The sequence below is a fragment of the Vigna unguiculata genome, chromosome 5 (genome assembly GCF_004118075.2).
Source record: "Vigna unguiculata cultivar IT97K-499-35 chromosome 5, ASM411807v1, whole genome shotgun sequence".
NCBI classification, from domain to species: Eukaryota; Viridiplantae; Streptophyta; class Magnoliopsida; order Fabales; family Fabaceae; genus Vigna; species Vigna unguiculata.
The window spans coordinates 41,702,745-41,723,265 of NC_040283.1; the positions used below are offsets into that span (position 1 = coordinate 41,702,745).

Consider the following 20,521-nt stretch of genomic DNA (forward strand, 5'->3'; position numbering starts at 1 on the left):
ACTAAAAGATGCTGCATATTGCTTATTGTGCTATCTTTTTTGTAAAAAACCAAGCAAATGACTTGACTTAGATGTTTTCATTGTTACATGTAATTGGGTTGATTTTCATTGAAAGAGATATTACAACTAGCTTCGGTTTCAATTCAATTATTGAATATTTTAAGTCATTGAAATAGCGTGGAGGAACACTCTGACTAAAGGTAATTTTTTTTAATATATTATTATGAGTGTTTGTTTTGAATAAAAAAATGATGTGAAGAAATGAAAAATAATTAATTAGAAAAAATAATTTATACATAACAAGTATAATTTGGTCCCCTAAAATTTTTGTTCAAGTTCTGCCACTACGCTCAAGTAAGGTGCTCAAGGAAGGTGTATATAGTCTCATTCAAGTAAGCATCATATGTTTAGTTGTGATGTTATGTTAGTGATATATGCTTGGAGATATTCATGTATGTATGAATTGACATGTGTTAGATGAGATATAATATGTTTATACCTATGATAATATTATGGGCTCTCTCTGATAGTAAGTATAATAGATCTCACAAGGAAAGGGAATATGATAACTTATATGATATTCTAAATCACATTTATTAAATAAGTGTTAGTGATAAATTGAGAAATATTCTTAAAAGAATGAAGATATTTAGATAGTATATGAAAAAAAAAAAAAAGTTGAGGTGATTTTTTACTAATATCGGATGAACAAGGTGGAAATATCTTATGAGAATTACTTAACGCGTGATAACAAATTCTTCCTTTATTTCATTTGTGTTATTAACTTCCGATTTGTAACATAATACAATATTCGAGAACTTGAACAGTTTAATTAAAAATATAGGACCAAAATTGAATAAACTAATTTACAAATCAAAATTATCAGTAAAATGAAAGATTCGATACAAAAAAAAAATTGTAAGAAATACAATATTATAAATTTATTCATGCATTACTTAATTAACATAACAAGGTTTATAACCGATGAGGCTGCTGAATCCATAAAACACAAGTATATGTATCTACTCTTTGACGAAAGGGTATATCTCGTAACGAAAGTTGCAACTTCCACTCACAACCCTACCTCCTTCTTTGCCATCACAACATTTTGGGAGTTCATCAATCGCATCATCAAGACACTTCTTGCAATCATTGCTTGAAAGGTCTCTGGTGCACTGAGTCAACCCGTAAAGGGTCACCGAATTCTCAAGATATATCTCTCCCGTTGCATACAAGTTTCTGTTCACATAAGCTTTCTCACCAAGCTGCCTCAACAACTCTCTAGTCCTGTAGTTAAACGATGAAGGCTCACTCACATTCTTCAGGTTCCACATGTAGAACCTGTTTGTGTAGTCGATTTTGCCAAAGAAATCAGTGTCCGAGTACTTGAACATGCAGTTGTCGTACCAGATGATGCCACCTTTGTTGTACGGACAGCGATTAAGGATTTCCTTGGGTGCCTCCGAAACACAGGTTTTACATTCTGAGGCTGATACGTCGCCACGGCAAAGAGCAAGACCATAAGCCTTCTGGTTTTGGTCTATGCCCACAGAGGCCACACCAAAGCCTGTTGAAGGGGTCTTGTAGATGAGTGAGGTTATGAGAGTTTTCAGGTTTGATTCGTAGGGACTATTGGCTGTGAAATTCTGAGAATTTGAACAGAAATGGAAGAGAGGGTCAGCTCCAGAAGATGTTTGGAGAATGAGAGATAAGGTTAGTGAGAAAAGAAAAGTGGAAAAGAGCTTCGTGGAAGACATTGTGAATGAGTTGTTTTTGTTGGTTTGTTTTGCAAATTGGATTATGGAGAATGAGGCTATTTATGGAGAATCTTATGCTTTGATCCAAAAAGTTAACACTTTCGTTTTGACCATTTTATAATTAATGCTAACTTGTTAGGTTGCACTGCACTATGTCAAAGTTAGGTTGCGCCTTGAACATTTCGGAATTTGGACACTGTCGCATTTGGTTTACAAGATAAAAATTTGAGTTTCATTCCATTTTATATTCACACTACCATTTCTCCGTTATGATCCTGTCAATTGCTTCATACATTGTTTAAACGTTTGGCAAAAAAATAATATAGTTTTGCGGGCGTGTGTATATTTAATCTTGTGAAGGAGATATTTGAAATTTTCTACAAATTCTTGAGTCAAATGTTGAAAGTTAGAGATAGCGCGACATGTTCTCTCTCTAGAGATGATATATGCTGTGATAACGGTTAATCAGGTCCAATTCGGTTTGACTCGTCAACAAAAATTTAAAATTTAAAATTGACTTGGTTCACCACGGATTGTTAGATTAAACGGGTTGATTTACAAGCTCACTTAATTAAAAAAAATATAATTTTTTTTCATTTTTTTTCGGTCAAAATTAAATTATAGTTCTAATTAAAAATGAATAAACTTTAATACAATCCAAATACAAACTAAAATCACAAAAAATACAAGTTATGTATATGTTGACTAATAAAAACAAGGTTAAATTACCCTTTTGGTTCCTCTATTTGTCATGAAATTTCATTTTGGTCCTTATGTTTTTTGTTGTCTCAATTTGGTCCTCATTTTCTTAAAAATGACTCAATTTGGTCATCACCGTTAACTTTGACCAGACAGTGTTAAAGTCAACGTAACGTGTCAATTTCTGGTTTTTTTTTAATTTTTTTAATATTTTTTGATTTTTTTTTTTGAATTTTTTTTGAATTTTTTTTTCTTTTTTTCTTTTTGACACGTGTCACTTCACAGTTTTGCCACATGTCCAAGTGACTCAATTTGGTCCCTATATTTGTTTTTAATTTCAATTTAGTCTCAATTTTTGTAAAAATGAAGCAATATTGTCCTTCCTCAAATTGACACTAAATTTACTTTATTATAAATTTTATGGTGATATTCTTACTAAAATTAATGTTTTTATTAAATATTTCTATAAATATTTTAAATTAACTTTAAATTCTACACAAAACATTAGACTTTGATTTTGTTTTAAACTTGAAATTTAGTTTCTAAATTTATGTGTGACAAGTTATTTGATTTTTAATCTTTACCAAGTTTGTATAATATGATACACTTGATGCCTTTATATATGATGACAAAATTGTTAATTTTTGAAATTAAGTTTGGGGTTTAACTTTGTTTAATAATAAAACTAAAAAAAATTAAAAATATTTCTATAAATATTTAATAAAAATGTCAATTTTATTAAGAATATTATTATAAGTTGTATACAAAGATTAAATTGAGTCTCAATCTAAGGAGGACAATATTGCTTCATTTTTACAAAAATTGAGACTAAATTGAAACTAAAAATAAATATAGGGACCAAATTGAGTCACTTTGACACGTGGCACAACGGTGAAATGACACGTGTCAAAAATAAATAAAAAATTCAAAAAAAATTTAAAAAATTCAAAAAAAAAATTCAAAAAAAATTCAAAAAATTCAAAAAAACCAGAAATTGACACGTGGCATTGACTTTAACACCGTCTGGTCAAAGTTAACGGTGAGGACCAAATTGAGTCATTTTTAAGAAAATGAGGACCAAATTGAGACAACGAAAAACGTGAGGACCAAAATGAAATTTCATAACAAATAGAGGGATCAAAAGGGTAATTTAACTTAAAAACAATTTAACCTGATGCAAATGCAAAGCCCAATTTAACAAAAAATACTTGTGTGATTCTTTATTTGCGGGTTGGCTCACCAACCCGGCTCACCACGCGTTCAATCTAGGTCAGCTAGGTTCAACCTGGTTCACCACGGGTTGGTAGGTTAAACGGATTTGCTTACGAGCTCACTTAATTAAAAAAAATACAATTTTTTTTTATTTTTTTCAGTCAAAATTAAATTATAGTTCTAATTAAAAATGAATAAACTTTAATACAATCCAAATACAAACTAAAATCACAAAAAATACAAGTTATCTATGTGTTGACTAATAAAAATAATTTAACCTGATCCAAATGCAAAGCCCAATTTAACAAAAAATACTTGTGTGATCCTTTATTTGCGGGTTGGCTCACCAACCCGGCTCACCACGCGTTCAACCTGGGTGAGCTAGGTTCTAAATGGGTCCGGTCAAAAATCAACCCGTACTAAAATTTGTAAAAAAAATTTAACTCAACCCGGTCCGAACCCGTGGTGAGTCGGGTTGACTTGCGGCCTCCAACCCATTTTGACAGCTCTATATTTGCATGGTTGAAGGAGCAATGGAAGTGAGTTTAATTTTAAGGAAAATTATACTTTAATTCTCATTTTTTTTTACTCATATTCTTTACTCTTTGACGTGATTTAGTGTGGATTGTTGATTTTTTAAAAAAAAAATATAGTATTACATTAATTAATGACTCACATTAAATCACGTTAGAAAATAAAAGATGAAAATAAAAAGATAATAATCATAATACCGTAGTCCTAATTGTAAATGTACCTGTAAAATAATTTACCAAAAGATAAATACATATTTATTAAGATGAATTCATGCCAAGCTTACCCGTTCTAATAAATCTACCTAAACAATGGTATTATTTAAGAATCACATTTCGTAATTGTTTCCCATTTTTTTGTCTCCCCAATGACTATTCCCAATGATTATTTGTTAGATGCGACAGGTAGTGTTATTTATTTATGGATACAAAGGAGATTTTTGTAACTCCTCTTTCAATAAAATCTATTACATCTTATTATTAGATACTTAATTTTTATTAGGAAGCTTCATTATACTATTTTATTTTCCCACAAATTACATTTATTGCCCTAGGATTTTCTTTTCAATAAGATTAGAACTCGTATTAACACAGAAACAAAGAAAGAAAACTGAAAAATATGAGCATTTTAAATATCATGTCTATTTTTTATGATATAAGAGAAATGAGAATATCCTAATTTCCAAGCTCATTGACTCTTCCCGCATATTTACTCATTCTTCAACCATTGCGTCTCTTTTATTTCCATCCCATGTTAAGTTCACACTACATCTTTCTTATTCCTACTTTTCTCCTCTTAATCATTGAAAATAATAAAAGTAAAAAAAAAAAATTCTAGAAGTGCAGCATCCCTGCTTTAATTCAAAATTCAGAAAGTCATGCAATTTTAATTATTAACGTATTTTTAAAATTGGTTAATACATTTATAAAAAAGTTACTAACTTTTAAAAAAATAATGGTATGGTTTATAAACAATTTAATTTTACTTTGAATTTTTTAAATATTATCCAAATAATTTCTGAGTTTTTCATTTATTTAAATATAAAAGAAACACATATTAATACTTTCTGTCTAATGTCGTTCCTTCTGGAAGCTTGTTCCTAAAAAGGATGTCAAGAGTGTAAGTCAACAATCCCATAATCAATACCTTCTACACTTCAAGACAATCTCATTAGCAAACAGTGTTTATGTTTTTTCTTGAAAACAATTTAAATATTTTGAGTTCGCGTCTAGATATGGGAACTTACAATGCAAAAATTGTATAGAGCTATTTAAAAAAGTATATTGCACTAGGAAAATGTATGATAAATGTACCTAACATCTTCGTTACGTTACGATGAAGAAAAACGTTATTCTCAAACCAATTTAATTTTCCATTTATAATTGAAACAAAATAGTTGAGTTTTTATTAATTTTTTATAATTTATTAAGTGTTTAAATTTTGTATACTTTTTAATTGAGTTGATATATATTTTTATTAATTTGAATATTTAAATGTCATCTTATTTGTTGCTTTTTATATGTTAAAAAATGAGAGGTTATATATTTAATATAGATAAAATTATATTAAGGTAAAACAAGAAGTGATTTTTTATTATATTTATTAAAAATATATTGAATAACAAGAATGATATTAGTGCTGATGGAATCTTTTATTGATCACTACTATATATGTAATTATGATGCTAGGTTCATTGTCAATTGAGTCATCAATCTAATTTGTATTGAACGATTAAGTTTTTGGGAGTGTTACGATGAAGGACGAAGAATCGTGTAATAAAAGAGAAATATTAAAGTAAGACATCAAAGTAAATTGAAATTTTGGATTCTGAAAGCTGATAGGAATTTAAGAAGTCACAGAAATAGAGGATAAAAGATCCCTAGAAGCAAGAAAATGATACGGTGCTTTAGTTGATGAAATTTTGAGTCTTATAAGGGATTAATATCACTCTTAGTCTAAAATCTTAATAATGAATTTATAGGTTTTAATCTTCATATGGTGTTCAACTTTTTCATTTTAACTCAAAAATATAACTTGTAACCCAAGATGACACTTTTGGGAAGAGGCTGCATTCTAATATGGGAGAATTGGATGTGGTTGAACAGATTCAAAGGATTATTTTGATCATGCGTACTGTAAGGTTGCATACAAATTGCTAATGTACAGTAGAAAAAGTGACACCTTAATGTTTCACGTATGGCCAAATTTTAACTTTTGATTTTTGGTTAGTTATTTTGTGGGTATAATAGCACTTTTTATTTTTATACATGTAGTAATTTAATGTTTTTTATTTATGTTTTATTCAATGTAATTCTTATATATTTTAAAAATACTCAATCTGATATTTTTAGTTTAATTAACATTATTTTTCGTGTTTTGCTTGTAGGACTAGACTACGTAAGAAAAAAAAAAGTAAATGATTATATCAACAAATGTTAGCTCATCTTTTAAACGATTTTAACGGTGGTTTGACGGATCACATTGAACTTTGTTTAAAAAATTATAGAACACTTAAGTAAAAAATAAATAAAAAACATTAAATTGTTACTATAGATAAAAAACATTAAATTATTACTATGGATGTATAATATCTATTTATGATCGAATATGGATAGCATTAGGGTTCTCAAAATCACTGGTTTAGTTTAGCCTGGTTTATAATAATTCGAATCTTTCTAGTTAGCTCACATTTTTATGACTATGAGTTCTTTAGGTTCAGTACGCTGGGTTAACGGATAATATTAGCTTTATTTAAAAAATAAAAATATTCTAAATCCAAAAAAGTGAAAACTAGAATGAATTTTCTAAACTTAATGAAATTAGTTCTAATCAATAGATATACATAGTAATTTGATATATAAAATTAGTTTTAATCATTGAATATAGTGATTTGATATATAAATTTGAAGGGCCGAATGATTTTTATAAAATAATATTATTTTTAATAATTAAAAAATTTAGTTAATTATTTTTTGACAAAGGATTGACCTGAAGTCCATGATGATCAGAAATAATTTGGGCCTAAGGATTAAACGAGTAAGCTTAAATGGCTTAAATCAATTTGGGTCATGTTTTTTAAAGCACAGCCTCATCTTATTGGGTCTTTCTTCCTTCTGCACCTCCAAAATTTCTTCTACACCTCCAAATTTTCTTTAAATTTTCAAAAAACCCTTTGACCATTTAAGGAAATCCACAGACACCACACCTTCAAAATTATGTCGACTTTCGAAAGTCAAAATATATGACTTCCGAAAGTCAAAATATATCACCGAAAGTCAATTTTCGGAAATCAAAATATATTACTGGAAGTCAAAAATTATTACCGGAAGTCGACTTTCAGAAGTCCAAAAAAGTCAAAAAATATTCCCGGAAGTAAAAAACATTATCCGGAAGTTGACTTTCTTAAATCAAAAAACAAATTTTATTTTGAATATTTTTAATTCTTTTTAAAATTTACATTTTTTAACTTTTAATGATTTTTTATGTTTTCATATTTCTTAATATATATTTTTTTAAAAATATTAATATCTATATACATAATTTTATTTTTATTTAATATACTGAAAAATAAATATAAATATAAAAATAAGTAAAATTAAAATAATATTAAACTTTAAATAAAAAAACAAAAAATTAAAAAATTTATTCTGCTTCATTTAATTTTATTTAATATTTAAATTTATTTTAAAATAATAAAACTTTAAATAAAAAATAAAAATATATATATATACAAATAAATATATATATATATATATATATATATATATATATTAATTTAAAGTTTTATTATTTTAATTTAAATTGTTTTTTAATTTTAATTTTCAATTTTTTATTTAGTATTTTTGTAACTTATTTTTTTTATTTTTTAAAGTAATTTTTTTTAATTTATATGTTTTATAATTTTTAATACGTGTTTTAAAATTAACTTAATGTTTTTATTTTCGGAAGTCGACTTTTGGTAATGTTTTTTGATTTTTGGAAGTCGATTTTTGGTAATGATTTTTGATTTTCGGTGATATATTTTGACTTTCGGAAGTCGACTTTCGATGATATATTTTGACTTCCGAAAATTGACTTTCAGTGATATATTTTGACTTCCAAAAATTATATATTTTAACTTCCGGAAGTCGACATCCAAAATTACTTTTGGAGTGTGATGTCCGTGAATTTTCTTAAAAGTTCAAAGAGTATTTTGAAAATTTAAAACAATTTTGGAAGTGCAAGAAATGGTTGGAGGTTTAGGAAGAAAGACCCATCTTATTTATAAGCTATTTGAATATGTTTAATTGGTTGAATCCTATTCGGCTACTTCCTCCAGCACTTCCTCTTTTGTTTTCTGCACCACCATAAAATTTTTATTTCCTATTTCATCCTTGTACTAGTTACACCTCTGCACCCCATCTTCATCTCCAATCCCCTTCTTGCATCCACACTGCTGCACCTCCATTTTCATCTTCTTTTTTCACCCGTGGATCACCACCTTCATTTAATTTTCCGTCACATCATTTGCACTAATTTTCACTGCATCCGTACTCTTCACAGATTCCATCCAACGTTCACCTTCTTGAAGAAGAATGAGGGTGAGGGAGAAAGGAGAAGAAGAAGCATGGGGAGGAAGGAAAAATAGCTTCCAGAACACTATTTCAAAAGTTTTATTTTAAATGTATTTTGGAACGTGTAATTTAGAATACATTTCCAAATGAAAAAAAAAAAAAAATTCCCAAATGAATAATTCAAAAGTATTTTCCGAATTCAAAATTACTTTCTAGATTATACAATCCGTAAAAGACAATTCAATAACACTTCACTTTCTTCTGCTCTATCTATAAATTAATTTTGGAAAAAAAAATACACATAAATCAAATCCAACCAAATATCATATAGTGATACGAGTTATTCTGAAAATAATACATAGATGATAAGTTATAGAAGATTTTAAATGTTACAAATTGCTTTAGGTATGTGTGTGTGAAACGAATTCAAAGCGATTATAAACTCAACTGTTTTCATCCAAACACTACAAATTGTTGCAGTTGACCAGTATCTTGCATTAGGTAACTGTTTCACGTGCAATGCCACTGCGGTATCTTAGAATAAAATCATAAATGGCACCAAATGAGCCAAAAAATGCATTAATTGCAGGTGTTTTTTATGGTTGACCTGCATGGTTGTTGTTGAACCTATCTGATAGATGAACTCTCTTTACAACAAAAATTATGCTGTGAGGAACTACATTCGGTTCGTTTGAATTGTTACAACTTCAGTAAAAGCTGGGTAAGCAAGTAAGAAAGTTTGAGTTCTAGATTGCAAATTTCCTTACGCAGTCTCTTGCTTTCTCTGTAAGCAACATTCTTCGAGGATGCCAGCTGCTTCAGCAACGTTTTAATGTCAGTCAGTGCATGTAAATCAGTTCTTCATATCTGCATTCTCTGATTGCAACTTCCATTAAGTCACCAGCATTAGAGGGCAACACATCACAACAGTGCCTTCTTGGAGTCTGCAACTTAATGCAAAACAATAGTTAATGTAACATTATTAGTATCACCGATGTAATTAATAGACCAAATCTGAAGAAAAGGAAATGCTAATTACCTGTTTGTTGTCAATGTATAACTTATTTGTAACAACTTTGATCACACTCAATTTCTGCATTGGTCCCTTGTATGTACAATTTTCAGAATGTTTCCTGTAAGTGCTTGTGATGCCATCTTTGCCGGAAGACACCTTATCTAGATAGAAAATGGTGGATCTTTTACATGGGTCAGGGTGAAGTTCTCTTGTGTTGAAAGTATATGTTCCTAACAAAACATTTCCTTCCTTCCACTGTTTGAATGTTTTCTCCACTCTCACAACCTCTGGCAAAACCATGTTGTTTTGGAACACTTGAACAGCATAGCCCCATGACACAGAAATTGTCCATGACAACTTCTTCTCGTAACAAACTGTTTGTTGTAGGATTCTCTCGGAATCGACATGAACAGCTTCAAATAAATGTTGCAGTGACTTTTTGGTTGACATGTTAGGAAAGATAGGATCAGTGTGATCTGGGTGATGTAGGGACAATAAGGGAGTTAACGGATGAGAAGCCAAAAGGCCAAAGATATTTCCCCGCAAATCAACCTAATCCGAGGCCATAATCACATAATAAAGGGCTAATTAGAAGCATAATTAAGAAAATAACACCAACAACATTAGCATTTCAACCTGTTACCTGATGAAAACCTGGTTCAAGTGTTAATCCAACACCTAATTCAGTAATGCAAGAGTAGACCCTAGCATCACTTCCATAGAGATGAGGATACCTTTGTATGCATGAATCAAGAACCTTGGCTAGGACTTGTGCGAGGGAGGAACTGATGGCAAAACCACCTCCACCGAAAGCCATTCCAAAGCCAAAAACCTGGGTGCCCTCATAAATCTCTGAGTAGGACCCAACATAGTACCAAAGCCTGTGATCATATTTGGAAAGAGTTTTGACCAGATTGTGAGGAAAGAAAATGGTGTCATCATCCCCAAAAACATACCATCTAACACCAGAATGTTTCAATGCCACTGTTTCTTTCACAACACGTGCTACACGGATTGCTGATCTTAGACCTCCATGCTTGTAAGTATAGAGAAACTGTGAAGTGTCCTCAGAGACACAAAGAGGAGGAAGAGAAGCATCGTTGTTTACGTTTTCATTTGGGAGGGAATCTACAAAAACACATCCTCTCATTGTTTTATTGGGATTCGAATTCCACCACATTCTGCTGTATTCCTTTCTCTTAGGCCAGGAATTCCCACTTGAAGCAATTCCAAACACAAGTTGATCAACAGTGGTAGGTTCATAGACATCTTGTGGAGAAGAATGCACGTCTATTATCTTTGGTGTGGCTAGGAGTAACATGGATACACAGAGAGAAATGGCACAAAATGAAGAGAAGACCAAGATGAATTTCATCAGAGTAGGTTTGGTTTTGATAGGACTGTGAAGTGACCTTTTCATGATGAACGAGGGAGCCAGATGAAGTTGTGCAGATGCAGATTATTATACGTTAGAGAAAAGTTGCATTATATTTCCTACATAAAAGTTTGAAGTCTTTAATATTTAACTACAGAAACCATAATCCGCGGAATATTATAAGAAAAAAATGGAAATAAAGTTTTAATACTTATTTCTCTACATGTGCATTCCATGGGATTGGTTTGTGAGAAGGTGATTAGATTGAAGTCAACCATTGGGGATGGTTACCTTTTCAATCCTTGCGCCGTACTCCTCCTCACATTGGTGAATTAATGCATTTGAATGCACATAAATACCGTGATTGTTACTTCACATTCCCCACCTTTTCTTAGATTGCAAGTCCCAGATTTTCCCTTTCCTCCCGAGAGGGGAGTTGTTTTTTGAATTTTTCTCAATAAAAGCTCCATTTTGGAGTAATTCTAGTTTGTTAGAATTATTAGAAGCGTAGAAATAATATTCAGCAAATGGGAAAGATGCAAGTAATAAAAAATAAATAATATTAATATATGTAATAAAATAAAAAATATATTTTAATTGATTAAAATGTAAAATTACTATTTTGTTTTATTATTAAAATTAATATATTATTATTATTATTAATGTTATTATTGATCAAAAGTGATATTTTCTTCTTATTCTAAGAGTCACCTATAATCGATCTCACTTTTGAAAAAGATATATGGACATTTCAGTAAAATATCAATAAGTGAATAGTAATTCTTCTCCGATCTTCTTACTTATATTAGGATGGGAACAGTGATATATCACATAAGTTATTCGTCTCAAATAACTTCAAATACGTAGAAATGAACAACATGGTAATTCGCATGCACAGTAATTCAAATGAAGTGAACACAACATAAAAACCATAACTGATAAAATTTGTGATAAGAAAAGACAAAGCCTAAATATAGAATAAAGATAATATCAAAAAAAGTTAAATATGTTTTTTATCTCTTAATTTTTAGTGAAAATTAGAATTAGTTCATCCTCGAAACTTTAGTCTAATTTAGTCCCTAAACTTTAAAAATGAGTGGGTTTAGTCATTTTAACCAAATTTTGTTAAATTTATTTGACGTTTCAAATGTATTTTATGATAATATTTGAGTTAACATTGAAGCGAAAATGTATCAAACGGTGTAAACAATTCAAATTCTATAATGAAATGCGCTTGAAACGTCACATAAACTTTTTACCAAATTTGGTTAAAATGACTAAATTCATGTGTTTCTGAAGATGAAGGTCTAAATTGGTCAAAAGTTTCGGAGAGCGACTAATCTCAAGTTTCACTACAGCTTGAGGGACCAAAAACATATTTAACCCTAAACAAAATACAATATATATTTAAAAAGATATCTAATAAAAATACACTAAATATTAATATCATTACTTTTCTTTTCTTCTTTTATATGATCCATACTCATAATCTTTACACCTTTGTTGCCTAAGAATTCTATAGACACAATGGACTAAACTAAATGGGTTTCTTTCTGCAACTCCAAACACTTCTTCTGCATCCCCAAATTTTTTAAAATTTTCACTTTGCTTCTCAGTTAAAAGTAACTACTTTTTTTCTTTCTATCTGAAATTTCTTTTTCCAACGGATATCGACATACAATACCTTGTTTTGTTCTATAGATGTTGATATCCAGTACTTTTTTTAAGCTATTGTCCATTATGGAGGTCGACATATACAATGTTATGATTTTTTTTTTCATCTTTGGATGTCAACATTCGATGTTTAATTTTTTTTTCTATGGATGTCGACATCCAAAATTTTATTTTATTTTTACTAGATGTCGACATCTGGTATAAAAAAAATTTCAATTATAATTTTTTAATCATAATAGTGACTATTTTAGTTTTAGTAAAGTTAAATCATCCCAAAGGTCCCAATTTTTGTAGCAAAATCTCAAGTATGTCCCATCATTTTAGTTTGACTCAATTGAGTCTCTATTTTGAAAACATCGTTGTAATTAAGTCATTCTCGTTACATTAACAGTGTTAACTAAACTATGTTTCATGTGTCAGCACGTGGTTTTTTTTTATTTTCTTTTTAATTTTTAAGTTTTTTATAATTTATTTATTAAAATTATCACGTGTCAATCTAACATTATGTTACATGGCAAAGACAATGTGATGTAGTAGTGGTAGTGCCTCATGTCACTATTGGATGTGAGAAGTCTCAATACAGTCCATGTATTTGTTATTTTGTCTTAAGTTGGTTCTAATTTTTTTAAAACTGAATCAAATTTATCCCAATATCAAATTTAGTTTTTACATAAATTTTATAATAGTATTTTTATTATAATTGATATTTTTAACAAAAATAAATTTATTTAAATGTATATTTTGCATTGAACTTTATTTAAATATTGTTTCAAATATTTATATATCAATAATTTATAGACAAATGTTAAAGTGGTTTAAAAATAACAACTTTATAAATTGAATTGTAAAATTTTAAATAAATATATTCATTTTAAATTGTTATCAAATTATTTTAAAATTTTATATTTGAATTTATAAAGTTTTTATTTTGAAAGTAACTCTAACATTTATCTATAAATTATAAATATATAAATATTTAAAACAAAATTTAAATAAAATTCAATGCAAAATATACATTTAAATAAACTTAATTTTGTTAAAAATACTAAAATATAATAAAAATATCATTGTAAAATTTATATAAAATCTAAATTTGATATCGGGATGAAATTGTTTCAGTTTTAAAAAAAATGGGACCAAATTGAGACAAAATAATAAATATAGGGACTGCATTGAAACTTTTCACATCCCATAGTCACACGTGACACTGTCACATTCACATCACACCGTCCTTGCCACGTGACACAATGTCATATTGACATGTGACAATTTTTTTATTTTTTTTAAATTATAAAAATTAAATAAAAAATTTAAAAAAACCACGTGTTGACACGTGACACATAGTTAAGTGTCCACGGAAAGGACCTAATTGCAACAAATTTTCCAAAATAGGGACTCAATTAAGTCAAATAAAAATGAGGAGACCTACTTGAGATTTTGATACAAAAATAGGAACCTCTGGAACGATTTAACCAAAAATAATTAATTTATATTGAAATAACAAGGAAGTGAATATGAGTACAAGTAGAGGTATATATTTGTTATTTGATGAAAATGAGGATGATACAAAAATTTGATACCATTAAATTTAAATACTGGGATGAAGATTTTTTTTTCTTTTTTTGCTAATGAGTACGAGATAAAGAAATTTATCCGGCCCGCACATTGCCGTTCCTTATATTAACTAAAATTTCAACGGTTGAGATTGAAGACCGTGATGAACTACCAATTTTGCATTTCATAAAGGTGATTTAAATTAATTAAAGACATTCGATATATTTACTGAATTACCTACTAATAAATATGTGAAAGACATAACTAATTAAACATAACATAGAAAAGGAAGAATTATGGAAGATGGAATCGTTCATCTGCAACCATTTATGATCTCCTTCAGTAGATTCGCAACATGTACTTAGAGTCTGCCTAGTGCCTATTCCCCTTTGATATAATATTAAGTGCATAACCTAGCCAGAATAATTTATAAGTAAAGTTTTAGTGTAGAAATATTTAATTAACTACATTATGACTAGTACGGTTAAAAACCGACGTAAAAGCTTATTTTAACACTCATAAAAGTGCATGTTATATTAGTGTTTTAACTCATATCTTTTTTTTTAATTTATTTTAGTAATGGATGCTTTGATTTTATCTAATAATTTCTATAACTTTTTTTGTTTGAACTTAGAAGTTGTAAGTGTTTAGATTCTTAGAGTCTCAGCTTTGTAATTGTTCCCCCTAGATTTCAAGTTATCTTTAAGGTATCAAGTTAAACTCTTTTTTATTAGCAAAGTAACAAGTTACATCAATAATATAAAATTAACTTCAAGTAAGTAAATTAAAGTAGTAACAAGTTAATTTACTTGAAGTTAAGAAATTTACGATTTAACACTCCAAAAATGATTATAACATGAATATGATGGTACGTCAAATTTGCACTAGAATTTGACAATAATTTAGGTCTTGCATTGAGCTATATGTTAGACTTTAGAGTGTCTGTCTAAAATGCTTAAAAGTTTAAGTATTATAGATAGACTTTGTATTGATTTATTTGAAAAGTAAGGTTTGGGTTAAGATCTTCCATTTTATATTTTGTGATTTCATTCTAGATCAAATGAATAAATTGATCTTTCATTGAGGAAAAAAATATAGAAACGATAAAATAGAAAGATCGGAAAATGAATAAAGATATTAATATTTTAATTCATTATTTTTTATCTACTTTTAACTTATTACTTGATGGGTTAAGAGTGAATGAAAAAAAAGAGTCAAAATATCAATTATAAAGTTTGATTAGCCACGAAAAAAGAAAAAAATGTAATAAATTTCAATAAACTCTCTTCACTTCAACTTGCATCAATTCCCATCTTTAATATTAGTAGTTAGACATATAGTATATTAATTAAAATTTGATGGTGAGATTCAGTGGCGATGACCGCTTTTTTCAATAAAAAAAGTTAATGTTTCGATGCTTTTTGATCGTTGAATCTTAGGGAAAGTCCCCACAATCGGAATTTGTCATATAGATATAGTAATTAAAATTTGAATGGTTGAGATTGAAGACGGTGAAATGAATTACCAATTTTGAATTATTCCTAGGATTATTCTCATCTAATATTTCAAAGAATTAAAGTGTATAAGGTGATTTTAGTTAATTAAAGACATCAATATATTTACTATATTACCTTTCTATAGTCCATGAAAAAAATTGACCCCAGTTCAAGTAATTGTGAATGACTAAAGATGTGAAATATATATGACTCATTAAATGTATATAGAAATGGAAGAATTATGAAAGATGGAGAACTGACATCCTTAACGTTCATATGTAAGCATTTATGATCTCCTTAATTTGATTTGGAACACGTGCCTCCGTCTGCCTAGTGCCTATTCCCCTTTGGACATAATATTAGGTGCATAATATAATATTTCATAAGTAAAATTATAGTGTAAAGATATTTAATTAATTACATTATGATTTGGGTTCAAAAACTGATGTAGACAGTTATTTTAATTGTCATAAAAAAGTGTATTGTAAAATGTATTTACTAGTAGTCTTTCACAATTTTAGTAACAGAGTACATTAATTTTTTTCAAATAATTTCTATATTGTTTTTATTTGATTCTGGTTTGGAGTTAAAAGTTGTAAGTGTTTAGATTCATAAAGTCCTAGCTTTGTAATTGTTCCCTATATTTCAAGTTAATTTCAGGTAACAAGTTAATTTATTTTAATTGATTTCAAGTTAATTTTATATTCTTTATATAAGTTGAGAATAGAAAATTTGAATAAGGATGATCTCTTTCATCTCTTGTGTATTTTTTTATTTTGGACTAACTTGACTTGATGCATCGATCGACTCAATTTGAGCTTTGTTTGGATTAATTCGACTCAATCTTCATCTTGAATCGACTTAGTTTAAAATTCAACTTAGGCTAACTAAACTCTTAACTTGACATTTAGACTAGGTTGAGTCGACTCGTTTTCAACTTGGACTGTCTCTACTCGACCTGCAACCTAAGTTGATTTGACTCGGTTTGGCCTTTAGTCAAGTCCAATTCAACTTGATAGACTAAACTGACTTGACTCGACCTTCAACTAGACTGGCTTAACTTGAATTTCTCAGTCTAGTTCACCTCGATTCTTTGATTTGACTAACTTAACTCAACTTTCACTTTGGGTCGTTTTGACATGATTTTCAACTAACTATTTTGGTTTTGTTATTCTTTTGACCTTATGAACTTTTTTATGTAAACATTTTAGTTGTGAGTTCTTTTCCTTTTTTTTTTACTCCATTATATGTGGACAGATCCAAATCTCATAGATTATACCAAATTGTGAGCTTTGTTTTCTACATGTTATACATATATACATGAGAAAAAAATTATTAAACATTTATTTTAATATTTAAATTTAACTAATTTTTTTGTAAATTTTAATTTTAAAATATATATTTTCAAAATGAATAATTTATCCCGAAAGAGAAATTCAATATTTCATAAAAAGAAGTTGAAATATAAGATATCTTAATTATTTTATTCAAGCAAAATATCTAGAGAATGATTTTTTTATTACATATAATTCAAATTTCATATATTTCCATTCTTTTAAATGTTGAAGGTAAAATTATCTTATGATTGTTGTGGAGTAGTAGATTTGAATCAGAAAATCAAAGTGAATGTCATATTTTGATTGAGATAATTATACACAAACATTTTATTTTCTATTCAACATCCAATACCAATAAAATAATATTTTTATGGTAAGAAGTAAAATAATTTTAAATGAATCAGCTAGGAAAGTGAAAAAGTAACTTTTTTTACTAAGTATTAGAAAGGGTATGAAAATTGGGAGGTACACATGAAATTATTTTCATTTTATTGACATGGTTATACCCATAATACAATTACAGTATTTAATATGCAGTATATTGTTTGAATTTAACATTTTATTGACAAAAATAATGATAATTTATATTTTATATGAGTTATTTTTTAATTTTTGTATTTAATAAAATTATATATTATCCAATGATTGAATTTAAATAAAATAGATAGGATAAAATTTTATCTTTTATACTAGGGTTTACTTTATATTTGATAAAATTACACTAATATTTAATGATTAACATAATACAATTATTTGGATTATTTTTATAGATATTTTATTTTTAATAACTAATTTCTATATAAAAAAATCTGGCTAAATATTTTAGTGGGTGACAACCAGGTTTTTTCATTTATAAAGTTCCGTGAGACTTTACTTAAAAATTAAGTATTTATTGGATTAATTTAATTTTATCTTTCATAAAATTAAGTGTTATCAAATAGCAATTTTGAAGTTAAAATTTTATCTAAATATATTTTCTTAAAAAACCTCTATAATATAGCTAAATATATTGTGCAGTTGACCAGCATTAAAACCATTTTTGCATCCTTGGAGTAACTAGCTAGCTGTTTCACGTGCTACGCTACTGTTGAATCTAAAAAATTTCAGAATTATCATAAATGGCATCAAATGCTGATGTTCAACCTATACATTGTAGTTAAAAAGGTTATTTTTCGTCCAAATGCACTTCCCCTTTTATTTGTTTTTCCATTTTCTTTCCAAGTTTAGATTGAAACGAAATTATTCATTCATACAACTTCAGTAAATTTCTCTGTTAGCATATATGAATTCAAACTCCAGATTTAAAATTCCCTTATATTGCATTCTGCAAACTCTTTCATTTGTTATATAGAAAAAGATTTTACACATACTTGTTCTGTCAGTTCAGAAAAATCAGTTCTTCATAATTGCACTCTCTGATTGCAATTTCCATCAAGTTACCACCATTAGAGGGCAACACATCACAACAGTGCCGTCTTGGGGTCTGCAGTTCAATACAAAAAGAACACTTTATAATTAGTAATATTATATATTACGAATCAATATAAAATCATGTTCCTGATGAAGAAATACAAATTGTCTAAATAGATTACCTGTTTGTTGTCAAGGTTTAACTTATTTGTCATCACTTTGATCACTTCCAATTTACTCATCGATGAATTGTATGAACAATCTTGAAAATTCTTCTTGTAACTGCTTATGCTACCATCTTTGGCAGAAGAAACTTCATCTAGGTAGAAAATGGTGGATCTTTTACACGGGTCAGGGTGAAGTTCTCTTGTATTGAAATTATATATTCCTTTCAAAACATTTCCCGGCAACCATTGTCTGAATGTTTTCTCCACTCTCACAACCTCTGGCAAAAGCATGTTGTTCTGGAACACTTGAACAGCATAGCCCCACGACACAGAAATTGTCCATGACAACTTCTTCTCGTAACAAACTGTTTGCTGTAGGATCCTCTCGGAATCAACATGAACAGCTTCAAATAAATGTTGCAGCGATTTTTCGGTTGACATGTTGGGAAAGATAGGATCAGTGTGATCTGGGTGATGTAGGGACAATAATGGAGTTAACGGATGAGAAGCCAAAAGGCCAAAGATATTTCCCCGCAAATCAACCTAATCCAAGTCCATAATCACATAATAGAGGCCTAATTAGAAGCATAATTAAGAAAAAAAAACACTAGCAACATTTAGCATTTCAACCTAGTTGTTACCTGATGAAAACCTGGTTCATGTGTTAATCCGACACCTAGTTCAGTTATGCAAGAGTAGACCCTAGCATCACTTCCATAGAGATGAGGATACCTTTGTATGCATGAATCAAGAACCTTGGCTAGGACTTGTGCGAGGGAGGAACTGATGGCAAAACCACCTCCACCGAAAGCCATTTCAAAACCAAAAACCTGGGTGGCATCATAAATCTCCGAGGTGGAGCCAACATAGTACCAAAGCCTGTGGTCATATTTGGAAAGAGTTTTGAGCAGATTGTGAGGGAAGAAAATGGTGTCATCATCCCCAAACACATACCATCTAACACCAGAATGGTTCAGTGCCACGATCTCTTTCACAATACGGGTCAAACGGATTGCTGAGCGTAGACCACCCACGTAAGTGTAGAGAAACTTGGAAGTGTCTTGGGAGACACAGAGAGGAGGAAGAGAAGCATCGTTGTTTACATTTTCATTTGGGAGGGTATCTACGAAAACACATCCTCTCATGGTTTTATTGGGTATGGTGTTCCACCATAGCTTGATGTATTGCTTCCTCCACGACCATGAAGCTCCGGTTGAGGCAATTCCAAATACAAGATGATCAACAGTGGTGAGATCAGACTGTGAGACTTGTTGTGGTGAATAACTCGGTTCTACTATCTTTGTTTTTGCTAGGAGTAGCACTGATACGCATATAGAAATGGCAAAAAATGAAGAGCAGACTATAATGAATTTGATCAGAATTTGGGTTTTGATTTGCTTCTGAAAAGACTCCATGATTAATGAGATGTAGCTGTGCAAATGGAGATTATTATATTGTTAGAAACATTTATTTTTTCAATTAGTTAGGCCTTATTAGGCCATGATTTAATTGATTTTGATTTCTATTAACTGACCGTGAAAAGAAAAAACTACTCTTTCTTTCTTTCTTTCTTCATGTCATTGTTTACCAAAAGTTAAGAAATATGGAATTTTTTACTTAATATAAAAGTATATTATGGTTAATGTGTAAATAATATTTTTATTCAAAAAGTATTAAATAAGAAGAAAGGTCACAATATGACGGTGATAAAAGAGAAATAATATTTTGGTCGCTATAATTT

General features: G+C 29.0%; 3 protein-coding genes across 3 annotated transcripts; all 3 read right to left on the bottom strand.

The window, feature by feature from the left end:
- Window positions 1-916: 916 nt before the first annotated feature.
- Window positions 917-1,809, bottom strand: LOC114184041 (cysteine-rich repeat secretory protein 38-like). Its single transcript, XM_028071273.1, has one exon. The coding sequence runs from the start codon at window positions 1,755-1,757 to the stop codon at window positions 1,023-1,025; it is 735 nt and encodes a 244-aa protein (XP_027927074.1). The 5' UTR covers window positions 1,758-1,809; the 3' UTR covers window positions 917-1,022.
- A 7,369-nt stretch (window positions 1,810-9,178) lies between these two features.
- Window positions 9,179-11,210, bottom strand: LOC114186085. The gene is made up of 3 exons (XM_028074103.1): window positions 10,411-11,210; window positions 9,792-10,319; window positions 9,179-9,696 (listed from the first exon to the last, which is right to left on the bottom strand). Exons 1-3 carry the CDS (start codon window positions 11,185-11,187, stop codon window positions 9,592-9,594), a joined length of 1,410 nt encoding a protein of 469 aa, XP_027929904.1. The 5' UTR covers window positions 11,188-11,210; the 3' UTR covers window positions 9,179-9,591.
- A 7,245-nt stretch (window positions 11,211-18,455) lies between these two features.
- Window positions 18,456-20,195, bottom strand: LOC114184728. Its single transcript, XM_028072039.1, has 3 exons — window positions 19,422-20,195; window positions 18,796-19,323; window positions 18,456-18,686 (listed from the first exon to the last, which is right to left on the bottom strand). The coding sequence occupies exons 1-3, from the start codon at window positions 20,193-20,195 to the stop codon at window positions 18,582-18,584; spliced, it is 1,407 nt and encodes a 468-aa protein (XP_027927840.1). The 3' UTR covers window positions 18,456-18,581.
- Between the last annotated feature and the right edge of the window lie 326 nt (window positions 20,196-20,521).

Bases quoted from the DNA above. Each gene is read 5' to 3' on its own strand.
- LOC114186085 (XM_028074103.1), bottom strand. From the start codon at position 11,187: ATGAAAAGGTCACTTCACAGTCCTATCAAAACCAAACCTACTCTGATG. The intron at 10,320-10,410 runs GTAACAGGTTGA...GCCTCGGATTAG, and splicing joins TTGAACCAGGTTTTCATCAG to GTTGATTTGCGGGGAAATAT. The intron at 9,697-9,791 runs GTAATTAGCATT...ATTAAGTTGCAG, and splicing joins TATACATTGACAACAAACAG to ACTCCAAGAAGGCACTGTTG.
- LOC114184728 (XM_028072039.1), bottom strand. From the start codon at position 20,195: ATGGAGTCTTTTCAGAAGCAAATCAAAACCCAAATTCTGATCAAATTC. The intron at 19,324-19,421 runs GTAACAACTAGG...GACTTGGATTAG, and splicing joins ATGAACCAGGTTTTCATCAG to GTTGATTTGCGGGGAAATAT. The intron at 18,687-18,795 runs GTAATCTATTTA...ATTGAACTGCAG, and splicing joins TAAACCTTGACAACAAACAG to ACCCCAAGACGGCACTGTTG.
- LOC114184041 (XM_028071273.1), bottom strand. From the start codon at position 1,757: ATGTCTTCCACGAAGCTCTTTTCCACTTTTCTTTTCTCACTAACCTTA.